The 18137-nt window shown below is 44.2% G+C and overlaps 1 protein-coding gene across 1 annotated transcript; it reads right to left on the bottom strand.

The window, feature by feature from the left end:
- Window positions 1-11495: 11495 nt before the first annotated feature.
- Window positions 11496-17389, bottom strand: LOC102276986 (cationic amino acid transporter 3). Its single transcript, XM_005910385.2, has 11 exons — window positions 17002-17389; window positions 16286-16444; window positions 14313-14490; window positions 14010-14122; window positions 13617-13839; window positions 13327-13466; window positions 13123-13225; window positions 12547-12731; window positions 12180-12346; window positions 11803-11911; window positions 11496-11636 (listed from the first exon to the last, which is right to left on the bottom strand). The coding sequence occupies exons 1-11, from the start codon at window positions 17372-17374 to the stop codon at window positions 11548-11550; spliced, it is 1839 nt and encodes a 612-aa protein (XP_005910447.1). The 5' UTR covers window positions 17375-17389; the 3' UTR covers window positions 11496-11547.
- Window positions 17390-18137: the final 748 nt, after the last annotated feature.

Genomic DNA, 18137 nt, shown 5'->3' with positions numbered 1-18137 from the left:
GTATAGCATAGGGAACTCTACTCAATACTCTATGATAACCTAGACGGGAAAAGAATCTGATGAGGAATGGATATATGTATCATTGAATCACTTTCTGTACACCTGAAACTAACACAACATTGTAAATCAGCTGAATTCTGATATAAAAATAATAAAAGAAAGAGAAGTGTCCAGGAAACATGAAATATTTGAGAGCAATTGAATAAAAGCACATATTTATTCAGAGGGGAAAGAAGCAAAAATAAGTGACAGGACTCTGTATCCCCTCCTTTGGGGCATGGAATGTCTCATCACTACCCGGCTCTGCAGGGCGAGGCTGACCAAGTGACCATGAGTTACTATCTGCAGGCTTCCGTCTGTGATATTCCAAAGTCCAAGTTTAGCGTTTTGGATTGAGAGTGTAACTGAGCAGGACCCTGTGAGGTTTTCCCAAAGTAGACCCCTATCCATGTCCTCCACCTGCCTTTTATCTGTAGAAAAACCTCAAAGAATAAATTTAATCAGAGAAGTGAGAAAATGCAGAATGAAAACAGTCAGGCAAGACAAAATAATAATACTTTAGCTGCTAAAGTCAAAGTTCTTCCTCAAGGATTACAATAATACTCTGAGTCATGTCCTTTGAGGTGTTTTGCAGATACTAAAACCCTCCCCAGGTGGAAGATGTTGGCTGTATGCTACCCACAAGCACAGAGACCCCAGACTGTTTGGAAGCAGAAGGTTGATGATGCTGACTTCCAATTTCCTCACCACCAACCAATCAGAAGAGTGTCCATGAGCTGATCACAGCCAGCTCCTTGAACACTCTGACCCCTCACTACCTGGGCCAGGGCAAGACACACAGTACTGAGGGCACTAGACCACTGTGGCTCCCTTTGCCCAGCAAAGCAGTAAACTCTTCTCTTTTCTACTTCACCCAGAACTCTGTCTCCAAGCATCTATTGGGCGTCAGTGAAGAGAGGCCGAGTTTTGGCTACAAGAACAAGCATTCAAACAGCCAGAAAACTCTGATGAGAATCTTGGCTTCACCATCATCTCTGTGTCTTTGGAGAAGTCATTTACTTCTCTGGACCTCTGTTTCCTCTTGTTCAAATATGATGAATATAAAACAATTTTAGTTTTATAAGATGAGAAGAGTCCTGATGGCTGATTGCATGATAATGTAAATATAGTTAACATTACTGAACTGTACACTTAGAAACGGTTAAGATGGCAAATTTTATAACATATGTAATTTACCACCATATTTTTAAATTACTGCCAATAATAAAAGAGCCAGCTTCACATCGGGTTAACAAACCCAATGGTGACTTAATTTAATATAAATCACCATATAGCCCTCCTCTCAGATACCAAAATCCATGGATGCTCAAGTCCCTTACAGCCACCTGGGCATCCATAGAGGAGAAACCTGCAGATACAGTGATCAACACTACACAGGGGACTGACATCAGTGGTCCACACACCATAAACCCTATACAAGGGGAATCCTTGATATTGTTTGAGCACCAGTCAGAAAAGTGAGTCTTAGTTCATTTAAACTGAGGTGGATGAAACTAGAGCCTGTTATACAGAGTGAAGTAAGTCAGGAAGAGAAAACAAATGTCACATATTAACACACATATATATGGAATCTAGAAAAATGGTACTAATGAATGTATTTGCAGGGCAGAAATAGAGGCACAGACATAGAGAACAGACTTGTGGACACAGCAGAGGAAGGAGAGAGTGGAACGGGTTGAGAGAGTAGTGTAGACATATATACACCACCATATGTAAGACAGGTAGCCAGTGCGAACCTGCTATACAGCACAGGGGGCTCAACCTGGTGCTCTGTGATGACCTAGAGGGGTGGGAGGGAGGTTCAAGAGGGAGGGGATATAGTATACTCATGATTGATTCATGTTGTTAGATGGCAGAAACTGACACAACATAGTAAAGAAATTATCCTCTAGTTAAAAATAAATTAAAAAAAAAAAAAAGTCTTAGAATCTCTAGGAACTGATTAAATTCCAACCAATTCTCACACAAACACAACAGCTCTCAGCTTTCATCTAGAAAATGCGTCTCCCCACCCTCAGTCAGGAGCCAGGCTGACCCCCTGCAATCTGGGGTTGCAGAGGTCTCTTTAGGAAGATGGGAACTCAGCGCCCAGTCTCCTACAGGAGAGGGTGACCCGAGACTTACTGGATCCTTGGAGCAGAGTCTGGAGCACTGGGTCAGTCTGGGAGGCTGAGTTTAAGCCATGCAGGGCTGGAGCTGAGATATCTCCAAGAACAGAAGCGGGGAGTCCTGAGCACAGAAGACAGTCCTCACCCCTGGGATGTGGGGTGCGGATGGGGTTGAGTGGGTGGGGAAGAGTGTTGCTATCAGCTCTTGACACTTATGTGGTTACCCTCAGGAGGTGGTTCTGAGAGTATTTTTGTTTGTTTGTTTTTTGTTTTTTTAATTGTGGTTAAGTACCCATAGCGTATTATTTACTATTTTAATTATTTTAAGAGTACAGTTCAGTCATGTTAAGTACATTCACACTTTGTATAACCAAACTCCAGAGCTTTTTTCGTCTGGCAAAACTGAAACTCCATTTCCATTAAACAATTCCCCCTTTCTCCTCTCCCAGTTCCTGGCAATCACCATTCCTCTTTCTGCCTCTATGAATCTGACCACTATAGGTACTTCATTTAAGTGGAATCATTCAATATCTGTTCTTTCCTGTCAGGCTTATTTTATTTAGTACAATGTCTACTAGATTTCTGCATATTTATACTATTTTAAAAAAATAACTGATTTCTTTTTGGGGTTGTTAGGTCTTCGCTCTGCACGTGGGCTTTCTCTAGTTGCCGTGAGTGGATCTACGCTCTAGTTGCAGTCATGGACGTTTCAATTCAGCGGCTTCTCTTGTTGTGGTGCATGGGCTTCAGTGGTTGCAGCTCGTGGCCTGAGATTGCCCCACAGCATGAGGAATTTTCCTGGACCAGGGATGAGACCTGTGTCCCCTGCACTGGCAAGAGGATTCTTATCCATTGTGCCACTAGGGAAGTTCTTGTGTGTTTATGTGTGTTAGTCACTCAGTCATGTCCGTCTCTTTGAAACCCCATAGTCTGTCCATGGGATTCTCCGGGTAAGAATACTGGAGTGGGTTGCCATTCCCTTCTCCAGGGAGATCTTCCATACCCAGTGATCAAACCCAGGTCTCCTGCATTGGCAGGTGGATTCTTTACCATCTGAGCTAAATGCTGAATAACACTCCATTATGGGTACCTGTGGGGAGCGAGCTCCGCCCTGGCAAAGGTCTTGAGGAAGGAGGCTTGGCATATGCAAAGGCGGGATCAAGCCTCAGGAGTCTCCCTGGAAATTCTGGAGCATCTACCCCCAAAACTAGAGTGTGCCTACTTTCTGCTTTCACCTACACCTCTGACTTTACGGGGGGCTGTCCCCCACTACCTCTCTGAAAAAAGAGTTAGCTTACAGCTCCAGTTAATAATTCCTGGGTGTGACAGTGTTTAACCTACAAACTGCTTTGGAAATCCTCTAGCCTGCCTGAATAGGTTTTTCTGGCCACATGTGATTGTTCAGAGCCTCCCAACTGTGAGAGGCAGGAGATGTTCTAGACTGTCTAAACACAGATTCTTTTGAGTAGTTAAAAGATTGATTAGAAATTGTATTGGTGGAGGGATTTTCACTTGTTGGGCCAATGTTTGCTGCTAAGTTTCCATATCCCTTATCTGCTGTGTCCCTGGCAGTGTATTGATTAATATAATTGGTGTAAGTAGTAGCTTTAATGTTTGTAACCTGGGACCCTTGAGTTAATTCTTTTTCTTCTTATAGCTCACCACACCTTTGCTCTGTAGGAATGCAACTTTATCTAATGCTTTTTGGAGGCTGGCGCCTGACTTTAGAATAATCACCTTTAGAGAAAAAGGCCTCCGGGCCAGAAGATGATGCAAATCACCTAAACTTTTGCATATGATAAGTTTGCAGGAAGAAAACCTGGCTTACTGCATGACTCTACCCCTTCCCCCATTATCCTCTATGCATAATTTAAGGTATAAAAACTACTTTGGAAAATAAAGTGTGGGCCTAGGTCACCGAAACTTGGTCTCACCACGTCGTTCTTTCTCTTACCTTCTGGCTGAATTGTTCAGCCTCTTTTCTCCACTGAATTTCCTCACTGAGCTATCCTTATTTCAGCCTCTTTTCTCCACTGAATTTCCTCAATGAGCTATCCTCATTCTATTACTCTTTATATCCTTAATTAAAGTTTAATTAAGCAGTTGTTTCCTGATCCTCGCTGACGCCGTCCCCGCTTCGAATACCCTGGATCAGCCGGGGCTGGTCCCCGGCAGGTACCTACCACATTGGCTCATCCATTTAATAGTCAATGGACACTTGGGTTACTTTCACGTTTTAGCTATCGTGAATAATGCTGTTATGAACATGAGTGTAAAAATATCTCTTCCAGAGTATGCTTTCAACTCTTCTGGGTATAGGTTCAGAGGTGGAATTGCTGGATCACATGGTTTTAAGATGTTTTTCTGCTTGTGATGGAGAAGATGTTCACATATTGAGGAATGGAGAAGTCATTTTGGCTTATCCATGGTTCAGCCTGACCTGTGTGTGAATTAAGACTGCCTTTCCAACCCTCACAGCTCATCTGCTTTAACCATTGAGGTAAAGAGCATCTGTTTTGAAGATAAGGATGAATAACTCCCTTCTCATGGCCTCCATGTTAACACTCCCTGTGAGATAAAGTTCCCTTACCAGACACCAGGGAACTGCTGTCTCACTCTCTGTACTAAGTCTGTCTCTTTTGAAACCTTGAAGGAATACACCCTGTCATGTTGATGTATGTGCTTTGTTTGGATGAGGTATAAGACTGTGCTGGAAACCATGCTTCAACAGAGCATGTGCCTGTTTTTATGTGCCTGTTGGCCATCTGTATTTCCTCCCTGAAAAAAGGTCTAATCATTTCTTCTGGCCAGAAGAAATGTTGATCTGTAAGAGCATTTTATGTACATGGGATTTTTTTTTTGTTGATCTGGAAAAGGTCAGTTTTCATTCCAATCCCAAAGAAAGGCAATGTCAAACAATGCTCAAACTACTGCACAATTGCACTCATCTCACAAGCTAGCAAAGTAATACTCAAAATTCTCCAAGCCAGGCTTCAGCAATATGTGAACCATGACCTTCCAGATGTTCAAGCTGGTTTTAGAAAAGGCAGAGGAACCAGAGATCAAATTGCCAACATCTGCTGGATCATCAAAAAAGCAAGAGAGTTCCAGAAAAACATCTATTTCTGCTTTATTGACTATGCCAAAGCCTTTGACTGTGTGGATCACAATAAACTGTGGAAAATTCTGAAAGAGATGGGAATACCAAACCACCTGATCTGCCTCTTGAGAAACCTGTATGCATATCAGGAAGCAACAGTTAGAACTGGATATGGAACAACAGACTGGTTCCAAATAGGAAAAGGAGTACGTCAAGGTTGTATATTGTCACCCTGCTTATTTAACTTATATGCAAAGAACATCATGAGAAATGCTGTGCTGGAAGAAGCACAAGCTGGAATCAAGATTGCTTGGAGAAATATCAATAACCTCAGATATGCAGATGACACCACCCTTATGGCAGAAAGTGAAGAGGAGCTAAAAGGCCTCTTGATGAAAGTGAAAGTGGAGAGTGAAAAAGTTGGCTTAAAGCTCAACATTCAGAAAACTAAGATCATGGCATCTGATCCCATCACTTCATGGGAAATAGATGGGGAAACAGTGGAAACAGTGTCAGACTTTGTTTTGGGGGGGCTCCAAAATCACTGCAGATGGTGATTGCAGCCATGAAATTAAAAGACGCTTACTCCTTGGAAGGAAAGTTATGACCAACCTAGATAGCATATTCAAAAGCAGAGACATTACTTTGCCAACAAAGGTTCGTCTAGTCAAGGCTATGGTTTTTCCTGTGGTCATGTATGGATGTGAGAGTTGGATTGTGAAGAAGGCTGAGCGCCGAAGAATTGATGCTTTTGAACTGTGGTGTTGGAGAAGACTCTTGAGAGTCCCTTGGACTGCAAGGAGATCCAATCAGTCCATTCTGAAGGAGATCAGCCCTGGGTGTTCTTTGGAAGGAATGGTGCTAAAGCTGAAACTCCAGTACTTTGGCTACCTTGCCAGAGTATAACTCCAGCAACCAGGGATTCAACCTGAAGAGATGGACGGTGTCGGCCAATGAAACAGCCTCTCAGTTTTCTATGGACTGCCTGTTTATTCCAAGTTTAAGATTCTCTTTTATACGTTTACAAAAGCATTAGGCCAGAGGTTTGACATTTTCAGTTCCCCCTCTCCCAGATTTATTATCTCCATAAATCACTGTTGCTCTTCAAACAGAGTTCCTGCTTCAGTGATTCTCTCGGAATCAGCCTTATCATCTATTATCTACCTCCTCTAATGTGTCCTATAGTTAACTTGTGATTACATTGTAACTCATGCTACATTCCTCAGTTTACTACTTATCTTCCTAAATCCTGTTTGCCCCTAACGTCCTGAACTCACTATCTCTTAAAAAGGCTTCTAGCTATAGTGTCTCTAAAAATTCCTAACTTCTATAAGCTATAGTAAAATATGCTAACTTTACAATATTCCTTAAATCTTTAACTTCTAACTATTTTAATTATTTCTAAGCCCTAAATTCAGTAAACTCCTTTGCCATAAACTTTCTCCTCACAAATAGGCTTCAGATATCAATCCCTCCCATGGCCTCAAGCTACGGCCTATGTGCTCATCCTGGAACACTCTTTTGTAAAAGTCCTTGAACAAATGTCAATGATTAACTTTATGAATTATTTTCTGAGCAATGCTTCAGAAGGCTTTGTGCCTTCTCATGCTCCTCTCAAGACCAATAAGCACCTTAATATTCCTTTTCAGTCAACTCAGCCGAGGAGAGGAAAAGACAAGTCAGAATTACAAGGCCTAACTCCTTCATCCTGGGATCTGTGCCTGCGGAATGAGGAAGGGGGCTGGGGACCGTGCCTTCATTTTGTCAGTAATGCCTAACGCGTCTCCCAACACCACCTCATTCAAAGAGTTGACTCATTGGAAAAGACTCTGATGCTGAGAGGGATTGCGGAAAGGAGGAGAAGGGGATGACAGAGGATTAGATAGCAGGATGGTATCACTGACTCGAGGGACGTGAGTTTGAGTGAACTCCAGGAGTTGGTGATGGACAGGGAGGCCTGGCGTGCTGCAATTCATGCGGTCGCAAAGAGTCGGAACGACTGAGCAACTGAACTGAACTGAATAGAGAAGCTTTTTAATGTTGATCTGTAAGATCAACATTTTCTTTTGATCTGTTGATCTGTAAGTAAGAGCTTTTTATGTACATGGGATTCTTTCATTATGTGTTGTGTTGCATGCGTGCTCAGTTGTGTCTGACTCTTTGCCACCCTATGGACTGCAGCATGCCAGACTTCCCTGTCCTTCACGATCTCCTGGAGCTTGCTAAAACTCATGTCCATCGAGTCAGTGATGCCATCCAACCATCTCATCCTCTGTCATCCCCTTCTCCTCCTGTCTTCAATCTTTCCCAGCATCAGGGTCTTTTCCAAGGATTCAGTTCTTCGCATCAAGTGGCCAGAGTATTGGAGTTTCAGCTTCAGCATCAGTCCTTCCAATGAGTATTCAGTACTAATTTCCTTAAGGATGAACTGGTTTGATCTCCTTGCAGTTCAAAGGACTCTCAAGAATCTTCTCCAGCACCACAATTTGAAAGCATCAATTCTTCGGTGCTCAGCCTTCTTTAATGGTCCAACTCTCACATTCGTACATGATTTACTGGAAAGACCATAGCTCATAGATTAGACCTAGCTTTAAACTCTCATTTTCCTTTTCAATTAGTTTCACAAATATTTTTTTCCCAAACGAATATCATGCATTCCCCTTGATAACAACTTCTAAATAAAATTTTCTCTTTTTGGGGGCACATAAAATATTATATGTACATGTGATTCTTTTATCATATATCTCATCAAATATAGTTGAACACTTTCTGTATTCCAGACACTATTTTGGCTGCTGGGAAGAAAACAGTATCAAAAGTGTGATGGGCTGAATCCATATCCCTGCTCTCAAATTCACATGTTGAAGTCCTAATCCCCAGGAACCACAGAATGTGACTGTATTAGTCATTGGGCCTGAAAGACGTCATTAAACTTAAACGAGGTCACTAGAGTGGATCCTAACTCAGTATGACTGATGTCTTCATAAGAAGAGGATTAGAATGCAGGGAGTATACACAGAAACCAAGAGGTAAGAGATTTAGCAAATACAAATACAAGACACCTACATGTAGTGAATTTCATAGAAACAGAGAACAATAAAAAATATATATTTAATACATATATCCTAGATGCTGCTAAGTCGCTTCAGTCGTGTCCGACTCTGCGACCCCATAGATGGCAGCCCACGAGGCTCCTGTCCCTGGGATTCTCCAGGCAAGAACACTGGAGTGGGTTGCCATTTCCTTCTCCAGTGCATGAAAGGGAAAAGTGAAAGTGAAGTCGCTCAGTCGTGCCCGACTCTTAGCGACCTCATGGACTGCAGCCTACCAGGCTCCTCTGTCCATGGGATTTTCCAGGCAAGAGTACTGGAGTGGGTCGCCAGTGCCTTCTCCATATCCTAGACAGATACATATTTTATGCATGTTGATTTTACATATATACATATCTTACTATGTACAGACACAATCACAAGTACAGACATAACTTTTATCTTACTATGTACAGATACAATCACAAGTACAGACATAACTTTTTTGTGTGTGTGCTTTCCAGATAATGGTTCTTTTTTTTTTTCTTTCTTTCTTTTTGACAAATTGAAGATTTGTGGCCACTGAAGTTAATGTTTACCACATTTAAAAAAATATTTTAGGTATTTAATGTACATAATAAGGTATGTACATTATTTTTTTACAGAATGCTGTTGCACGCTGAGTAAAGTGTAGTATGACATAACTTTTACATGCACAGGGAAACTAAAAAATTTGTATATGACTCCGTTTATTGCCAGTTCTTTTTATTGGGTTGTCTGGACTCAACCAGAGATATTTCCAAAGTATGCCTGTGTGGGTGATAGTATTTGATTAATGAATGAATCTCCAGTTTGGGTCATATCACTTATTTTATTTTGTTTGTTGTGCTGTGCAGCTTGTGGGATCTTAGTTCACCCATAATGGACAGAACCCACAATCCTTGCAGTGGAAGCATGGAGCCCTAATGACCAGACCACCAGGGAATCCCCCATACCATTCAATAGTTATGAAAATGCACCATTTTCTTTCCTGGAGAATAATCCACATTCCCATTTCAGTTAATGGTGCTTTCCGTTGAAATGTGAATCTATCCCTCCTGTCCACTATGAGCTGGTGGTTGATCTGGAGGCTTGACTACATTGTGATTCAACTTTTCATCGAGTCTTGCCTATCACAGCACATGGAGTAGCACAGGATATCCGGTTGTCCCGGAAGTAAGGGAAGGATGATAATCAGGTGAGGTCAACCTCTTCCATCAAAGTTTTACCAACAGTTTCAGTCTCTGTTACTTGGATCCTACGCCTTTAATTTCATCACGGCTCTCAATTTGGTGACTTTCCTACTTCTGTTCAACCTCCTCCATCTATTTTAAAACTATACTTACTATTTTTCTTATTTGGCTGCTCCAGGTCTCAGCTGTGGCACCTGGGGTCCTTCATTGTGGCGTGAAGACTCTCCCTGCAGCAGGCAGGCTTCTCTCTAGCTGGGGTGGGCAGGCTCAGTCACCCCCTGGCATACGGGATCTTAGTTCCCTGACCAGGAACCAAACTCATGTCTTCTGTATTGGAGGGTGGATTCTTAACCACTGGACCACTGGGGAAGTCCCCTGTTCCATCTAGTTTTAATTCATCTCATAACTTGCTACTCAGTTTCTTTTTTAAAATTATTATTTTATTTATTTATTATTGGCTGTTCTGGGTCTTTGTCGCTGCGTGGGCTTTTCTGTAGTTGTGATGAGCAGGGGCTCCTCTCTAGTTGTGGTGCACAGGCTCCTCATTGCAGTGGTTTCTTCTGCTGCAGAACATGGGCTCCAGGGAATGCAGGCTTCAGGAGTTATGGCTCCCAGGTTCTAGAGCACAGGCTCAGTAGTTGTGGCACAGGCTTAGTTGCCCCATGGCAAGTGGGATGTTCATGGACCAGGGATCGAATCTGTGTCTCCTGCATTGACAGGTAGTTCTTAACTGCTGGACCACTGGCGAAGTCCCATCTTCCATCTAGTTTTATATCATCTCATGAGTTTTCTACTCCATTTCTTAAAAAAAAATAATTTTATTTGTTTATTTATGACTGTTCTGAGCCTTTTCTGTAGCTGCAGTGCACAGGCTTCTCATTGTGGTGGTTTTTCTTCTTTCAGAACTCAGGTTCTAGGGCATGCGGGCTTCACTAGTCGCAACTCATGGGCAATAGAGCACAGGCTCAGTAGTTGTAGCCCAGGGGCTTAGTTGCTCCATGGCATGTGGGATCTTGCCAGATCGGGGATCAAACCTGTGTCTCCTGCATTGGCAGGCAGATTCTTTACCATTGAGCTACCAGGGAAGCCTGCTACTCAGTTTCCTGACTTTCATCCCTCCTTCACTCTATTTCAGTTGCTCAGTCCCACAACCAATCCTCTACTTCATTATAACCACTGTCTTCATTGTTCATAATCTCCATTTCAAGCATTCTGTCCTGCAACAGCTTAAACTTGTCTTTTCAGTTTCACTTCCTATTTTTCAGTTCCACCCAACATTTATCAACAAACCCTTGACCCACCTCTGTCAGTGCAGATTTTTTCCCCAGTTAAGAATTTTCCTAATTAACTCTACTGTGCAGCTTTAAGAGTCTGAGACAGAAAAGTCAAGAAAAATGATTATTTTTCATTATTGACACTATATCTCAATAACGCCAGAGGAAATGCATGAATGAGCATATCCCTTTGTCATCATGAAAGGATTCACTTTATCTGTTATCACTCTCTTTTCCTTAAGGTCAGCTTTTTCTGATATTTATGCAGCTATGCTAGCTTTCTCGTGTTACTGTTTGCACAATGTATCTATTCTTTTCGTTTTACTTCCAATATATTTGTGTCCTAATATTTCAAGTGCAATACGGGACACATATACTGTTACCTGAATTTCCTTCCCATATGGGAGTCCCTGGTGTTTTTACTGGAAAGAGGCAGGTGGGGGAGCTTCTTGCATGCAGGTGAGTGTTTTATTTCTTCTTCTAATTGCTGCTTACATTGTAGTTTTTTGTGAAAATTCATCTTGCTGCACTTGACAAAATTTTAAAAAGTTTATTTAAAATTATGCAATGTTACAGTCACTGTGTCCACGAACAATAAAATACAGGGCTCTAAGTGCATCCACCTTCACAGTCCAAAGAGGCTCATGGTGCCCCTTGAAACAGAAGATCCTCCAGTGCATGGAGGGAGTCCATACAGCATCTACTTCCTGTGGTTAAGATGGCTCAGCATCAGGGATGTTTTTGTCAAGTCTGGGAGGTGGAGGCTGGTGGCTGTTGATGATTTTTCCCTGCCAGGCTGTGTCGGATCCCATATCCAAAGTATATGAGAAATCCTAGTAGAGAAATGAGACAATGAGAAGGGAAAGTACGGCTTTTTCTCACTTACAAATGCAAAATGGGCTCCTATCATGGCATCTGACACAGTTTAGGGGAGAGGTGGTAGGAACAGGATTGGGTTCAGTCACCCAAGAGGCCTCTTTATCCCAGAAAGCCACTTACCAATGGCATTCCAGATGCCAAATTGGGTCCAAGTCCTCGGGGTCATCAGCATCATTAGGTAAATGTTCACAAAGATGCTCACCAGTGGGAGGACAGGCAGAGCAGGGACCTGTGGGCAGTCAGTTAATTTCTGAACACACCCTAGACGTCTGAAAGGGAAACCCTACCCTACATGGGTGGGAAGACTCCAGTCCTTTTCAGGCTGTGCATTCAGTGCCTATGGAGATTGTGTATGTAAAGCACTGAGTGTGGGTCAGGGAATGGTCTGTTTGTTTTAGCAACTTATATTGTTTGGGCCAGCAAAGGATATTTAGACTTCAAAGCCTGCAGACTTCATTCATTCAAGGTGAACAGTTTAGGCACATAAAGTCACCTACCTTGAAGTACTCAGGAGCTGGGTCCTTGGGCTGCCTCCAGATGATGACCGTGACCCCAGTGATGAGCAGCAGCAGCAGCACAGCCACTGTTGTGAGCCCAGGGTCTCCAGAGAACACCTGGCTGGGCCACTGGGCCAGGATCACACTCAGGATGGTCAGCAGGAGAACTGCAAGGGTCAAGGTGGAGGAGAACAGGCTGGACTCAAGAAGCCAAAGACGTCAGGACCTTGGGTCATCCCACCACCCCCAGGCTGCCCACCTCCCAAAGGGCCATTGTATCTCCAAGACTCCTCAACTGACAAGACGCACACTCCCACCACCTCCTGTCACTCTCAGAATATGACCAAAGAGAAATTCCACTGCTCACCAAGCAGGGAGGTACATCCATAGACAATCTGGCCAGATTTCAGAGTGGGGATGGTGCTGGTAGGGAACCACAGAGTCTTCAGAATCCTTGAGGTTCTTGCTTCAGGTACAGGTTCTGAAGGACTTGCTTCAGGTTTTGAAATATCAATTTCCTCCTTCTTGCTTAAAGTCTGTTCTGGTTGGTACCTGAATTAGAGATATTAAGGCAGTGTTAATAGCAGCCCCTACTCATCCAACATTAGGCAGCCTGTTCCACCTCTCTCTTGCCTTAAGCATAGAAGGACATTTAGAAGGTGGCATGAAGACAGGTTTAGAAGAAGACATTTATAAGGTGTTTTCAATGTTGGAGGTCTGGGTTTGATTCCTGGGTTGGGAAGATCCCTGGAGAAGGGAAAGGCTCCCCACTCCAGTATTCTGGTCTGGAGAATTCCATGGGCTGTATAGTCCATGGGGTCGCAAAAAGTCAGACATGACTGAGTGACTTTCATTCACTTCAATTTATGAAGGCAGAAGATGATGACTTCCCCATCAGTCCCCACGAGTCCAAGACCCCAGTCAAGATGCAGTGGAGTCTCACCTGAGGACAAGCACAGAGAAAGACACCAGGGAGTAAACAAGCAGATTCACAATTGACATGAGGTCCACAAGGTCACTGAACTTGAAGAGCAATGCCAAGAGCCCTAGAATGAAGGCAAAACAAGATGGTGGAGAGAGGGAGAAACTGGAGGAAATACTCAAGCTAAGGAAGTTGATCAAAGAAGGAGTGGGTTTTGTTATCCACCTGCAATATTTCCAGAAGACATGATGGCCACGATGGGGGTTCTTGTATGAGCAAAGACACTGGCAAGTCCCCGGAAAAGGAGTCCATCACTTGCCATATCCCTGATCACCTGGGGTATGGGGAAGAAGATGCTCTGGAGCCTGGAAGGAAAAATAGGAACATGAGGACAGACTGGGGCATCTGCTCCCTGGTCTACAGGTGTAAGGTGTCTTTATCTCTTGTCTCTCAATCTCAAAGTGCTGGCAACCTGAGCATCTGACCGTAGATGGGGAGAAAACCATGATACTGACCTGGATGTAAGAGCACAGAGGGTGGTAACAGCCACAACATATCTGGCAATGTCCCAGCCAATGTAGAGAAAAGCCTGTGGCAAGGGGCTTTCAGGGTGAATCAGGTAGTAGGGCACCATGAGGGTGAGCGCGGCTGAGACTCCAGAGTATGCCAGAAAGCAGATGAAGATCGTGATCAAGATGCTCCAGGGGATGGAACGACGAGGGTTTAGGGCTTCTTCCTCTGCAACAGTGATGGAGGTACCATGTCAGGAAAGCATACTGGGATGAAAGCACAAAATCCCTCTCCTTCTTGTACCATGAAAATAAGCCTAACCTTCTACCCACCCCTGTGCCCAAGGGGCAGCCCAATCTGTCCCAAACCCCTGATGGGACACACAATGACCATGTTACCTTTAGTGACAATGGCATCAAAACCAACAAGTGCATAGAAACATATCGCTGCTCCACGGAGAATTCCATCAAGGCCAAATGGCACAAATCCTCCAAAACCCAGAGGACCCAAGCTATGGTGAGAGAAGGAATGAGGAAGAACATGGGTGAGGTGTGTTCAACCATTTCTACTGGAATCCTCAGTTAATACCACAAGTCCTGGGCTCCAGACTCCCAACATTTGGATCCATCAGCCCTAGTCTCTTAGTCCCAACTTTGCACCCTTCAGCCCATGCATTACTAAGGTCAAGGGCACCACCTAACCTAGAAATGCCACCCGATCCAGGTGTGATGGATGTGTGGTCCTGTTCTGTGAGCTTCCAGTTGTGCAGGTCTCCCTTGAAGAAGCCAGAGAGGATGATGAAGATGAGAACCAAGACGTTGATGCCTGTGAACACTCTGGTAACCAGAAGTGACTCACGAGCTCCCAGAACAAGTGCCCCTGTGGGGAAAATGGAATATGAGATGTCCAACATAACAAAATCCGTAGAGACAGGAAACAGACCGGTGTTTACCAGGGGCTGGGGGTTGTGGGATTGGGACACATGGATGGACAGTGACTGCTCAGTGGGTGCAGGGTTTCCTTTGTTGTGATGGACATGTTTGGAACTACATGGAGGCAATGATTGTACAACGTTTTGAATGTGCTTAGATCCACGGTATTGTATACTTTCAGAAGGTTAATTTTTTTTATTGTGGCAACCATCTCACAATATATACACCTAACACCTTAAACTTATACAATGTTGCATGTCAATTACATCTCAATAAAACTGAAGAAAGATACTAAAATGGTTAATTTTATGCTATGTGAATTATTTCCCAATTAAAAACACATCTTTGGTCTCAATACAGAGGAAGAAACACATCAAAGTGAATGATTCTCAATGGGGGTTGATTTTGTGCCTAGAGATGTTTGCCAATGTCTGGAGACATTCTGATTATCATTGTCACTACTTGGGAGGTAGGCATAGTATCTAGATAGGCATGGTATTTAGTGAGGAAAGTTCAGGAATGCTACATATCTGTCAATGATAAAATTAAGAAAATATGACAATGCGAAGAGCCTACTCATTGGAAAAGATTCTGATGCTAGGAAAGATTGAGGGCAAAAGGAGAAGAGGGCAACAGAGGATGAGATGGTTGGATGGCATCACTGACTCAATGGACATGAGTTTGAGTAAACTTCGGGAGATAGTGAAGGACAGGGAAGCCTGTAGTCCATGGCATCATAAAGAGTTGGACCTGACTTAGAAACTGAAAAAAAAAAAAAAAAAAAACCAATAATGGACAGGACAGCCCCCAATACTGAAGGCTGTTCCAGTCTAGAAGGTCAGTAGTGCCAAGAGTGGGAAACAACAGTCTATGTCTTGCCTTCCTGTCTCTCATACCCCAGACCCTTCTTGGTGGATGGATTATGCATATGTGCTCAGTTGCTCAGTTGTGTCCAACCCTTTGTAACCCCATGGACTGCAGCCCAGCAGGCTCCTCTGTCCATGGATTTTCCCAGCAAGAATACTGGAGTGGGTTGCCATTTCCTCCTCCAGGGGATCCTCCTGACCCAGGGGTTGAAACTATGTCTCCTACATTGGCAAGTAGGTTTTTTACCACTGAGCCACCAGGGAAGCCATATCCCAGACCTTTATTCCAAGTCCTAATCTAGCATATTAAAAAGCAGAGACATTACTTTGCCAACAAAGGTCCGTTTAGTCAAGGCTATGGTTTTTCCAGTGGTCATGTATGGATGTGAGAGTTGGACTGTGAATAAAGCTGAACGCTGAAGAATTGATGCTTTTGAACTGTGGTGTTGGAGAAGACTCTTGAGAGTCCCTTGGACTGCAGGGACATCCAACCAGTCCATTCTAAAGGAGATCAGTCCTGGGTGTTCATTGGAAGGACTGATGCTGAAGCTGAAACTCCAATACTTTGGCCACCTCATGCGAAGAGTTGACTCATTGGAAAAGACTAGGAGGGATTGGGGGCAGGAGGAGAAGGGGATGACAGAGGATAAGATGGCTGGATGGCATCACCGACTCAATGGACATGGTTTTGGGTGGACTCCGGGAGTTGGTGATGGACAGGGAGGCCTGGCGTGCAGCGATTCATGGGGTCGCAAAGAGTCAGACATGACTGAGTGGCTGAACTGAACTGAATCCCCCACGATTCTGCCACCCCAAGCCTTTCAGCTCCTCCACCACACCCCTCTCTTCCCATCCTAATTCTGACCCCTGTCTCACCTGTGAGCAGCAGCACCACAGCCAGGGCAATAAAGTCTGGGTACCGGGCCAGGTAGTCAGGCATGTACTGAGAGAAGGCTCTCTGTAATGCCTGAGAGATGTGGTTCCCGATCAGGCCATCAAAGGTGTAGCTCCAGGCCTTGGACACACTTGCAGTGGCTGCAGCAGGAGAAGAAACATTCAGTGACAAACATGAATTAAATCCTCTATGCACCATGGGATGTATTTAGGGAGGAAAATTGCAAAATGTCAAATGTCAAACAATTTCTTTTTATGAAGTGGGGAGGGTAGCCCAGATGATTCACAAAATAGGTCAGTTATTAAGTATTTTAGTGGGAGATCAATGTTATGCAAGAAAACAGGGAAGAGGGAACAAGAGGTCTGGGAGATAAGGATTAAAATTTTAAATCCAGTGCTAATGGAAATTCCATGAAGGCAAAAGCAGAGCAGAGACTTCAGTATGGTGAGGGGATGAGCCTGTGGGCCATGCCTCCCTCTCACCCACTCCCCACGGTTCCCTTTCCTCTGGGTTCTTGGTCCATCATTTAAGGAAACTAGGGAGAGCTGAGTAGGACGAAGCTGTGGAGTTTTCCTGACACTATTACTCTCCTCGTCTCACAAAGTGGATGACAAAATGCTCATGAATGACTGAAGACCAAATCCCACTCCTAGTTTTCCAGTCTTCAACCCCACACCCTCTTCATCCATCATCTCACCGAAGACATAGGACAGTATGAGGTTCCAGCCAGCGATGAAAGCCCACAGTTCTCCCAAGCTGATGTAGCTATAACGATATGCAGAACTGGTCCACTTTATCCGTGTCCCAAACTCGGCATAGCAGAGCCCAGACAACACAGAAGACAGGGCGGCCACCAAGAAGGAGACAATGATCGCTGGTCCAGCGACGAACAGGGCCACCTCTCCAACCACAATGTACACACCAACCCCCAGGGTGCTGCCCACACCCAAGACCACCAGGTGGAAGATGTTCAGATGACGAGACAAAAAAATCACAGGCTCTTTCCTGGGCTTCAGTGGCTGCCTGCGGATCAGCTTCTGACCACACTGACGGGGATCCTGACACCGCATCCTAGGTGGAGTTGAGGAGCTGTGATCTGCTGAGAAAGGTAGACACCAAGCCATGAAGAATGCCCATTGGCCCTTGGCCCCGGGAGTCCAATTCCATGGAGCAATGGAGTGAGGGGGGCAGATGGTGAAAGGACATTTGGGGTAAGTTGTCCATTTCTGAGCGTTGGTTTCGTCAAACATAAAGAAGCCTTTTAACATGTTTCAAAGTTACTGGAAGGGACTTCCCTGGTGGCACAGTGTTTAAGAAGCTACCTGCCAACACAGGGGACATGGGTCCAATCCCTGGCCCAGGAAGATTCCACATGCCGAGGGGCAACTAAACCAGTGCTCCATGACTACTGAGCCTGTGCTCTGGACCCTGCGAGCCTCAACTACTGAGCCTCTGTGCCTTGAGCCCATCCTCTGCAACAGGAGAAGTCACTGCAATGAGAAGCCTGCGCACCAAAACTAGAGAGTAGTTCTGCTTGCCACAATTGGAGAAAGCCTACATGCAGCAACAAGGGTGCCACACAGTCATTAATTTTTAATTACTTTTTAACAGTTAGTGGAAAGGTGGAGTGGATTGCATCTCCCCCAAATTGTGCCCCTTTGGAATATGGATAGTTTTGAGCTGAAGGCAATGAAGACCCAGCAGACCCAAACTCCTTGCCACTCCCCTTAACTGCTCAACAACATAGTTTAGGGGCCTATGCCTAGAGGAGAGCTATTACCAGAGATACATTTTTATCTCAGAAAGACTTGCCTGCATGGAATAGCAAACATT

The sequence above is a fragment of the Bos mutus genome, chromosome 18, assembly GCF_027580195.1.
Source record: "Bos mutus isolate GX-2022 chromosome 18, NWIPB_WYAK_1.1, whole genome shotgun sequence".
Taxonomy (NCBI): Eukaryota; Metazoa; Chordata; class Mammalia; order Artiodactyla; family Bovidae; genus Bos; species Bos mutus.
The sequence above is the reverse complement of the archived record's forward strand: the minus strand, read 5'-3'. Positions and strand labels throughout refer to the sequence as shown.

Coding starts and splice junctions, on each gene's coding strand:
- LOC102276986 (XM_005910385.2), bottom strand. CDS start 17,374: ATGCGGTGTCAGGATCCCCGTCAGTGTGGTCAGAAGCTGATCCGCAGG. Junction 12,732..13,122: donor TTCTCTGTGCTTGTCCTCAG/GTGAGACTCCAC, acceptor TCTCTAATTCAG/GTACCAACCAGAACAGACTT. Junction 12,347..12,546: donor TGGATGTACCTCCCTGCTTG/GTGAGCAGTGGA, acceptor TGACCCTTGCAG/TTCTCCTGCTGACCATCCTG.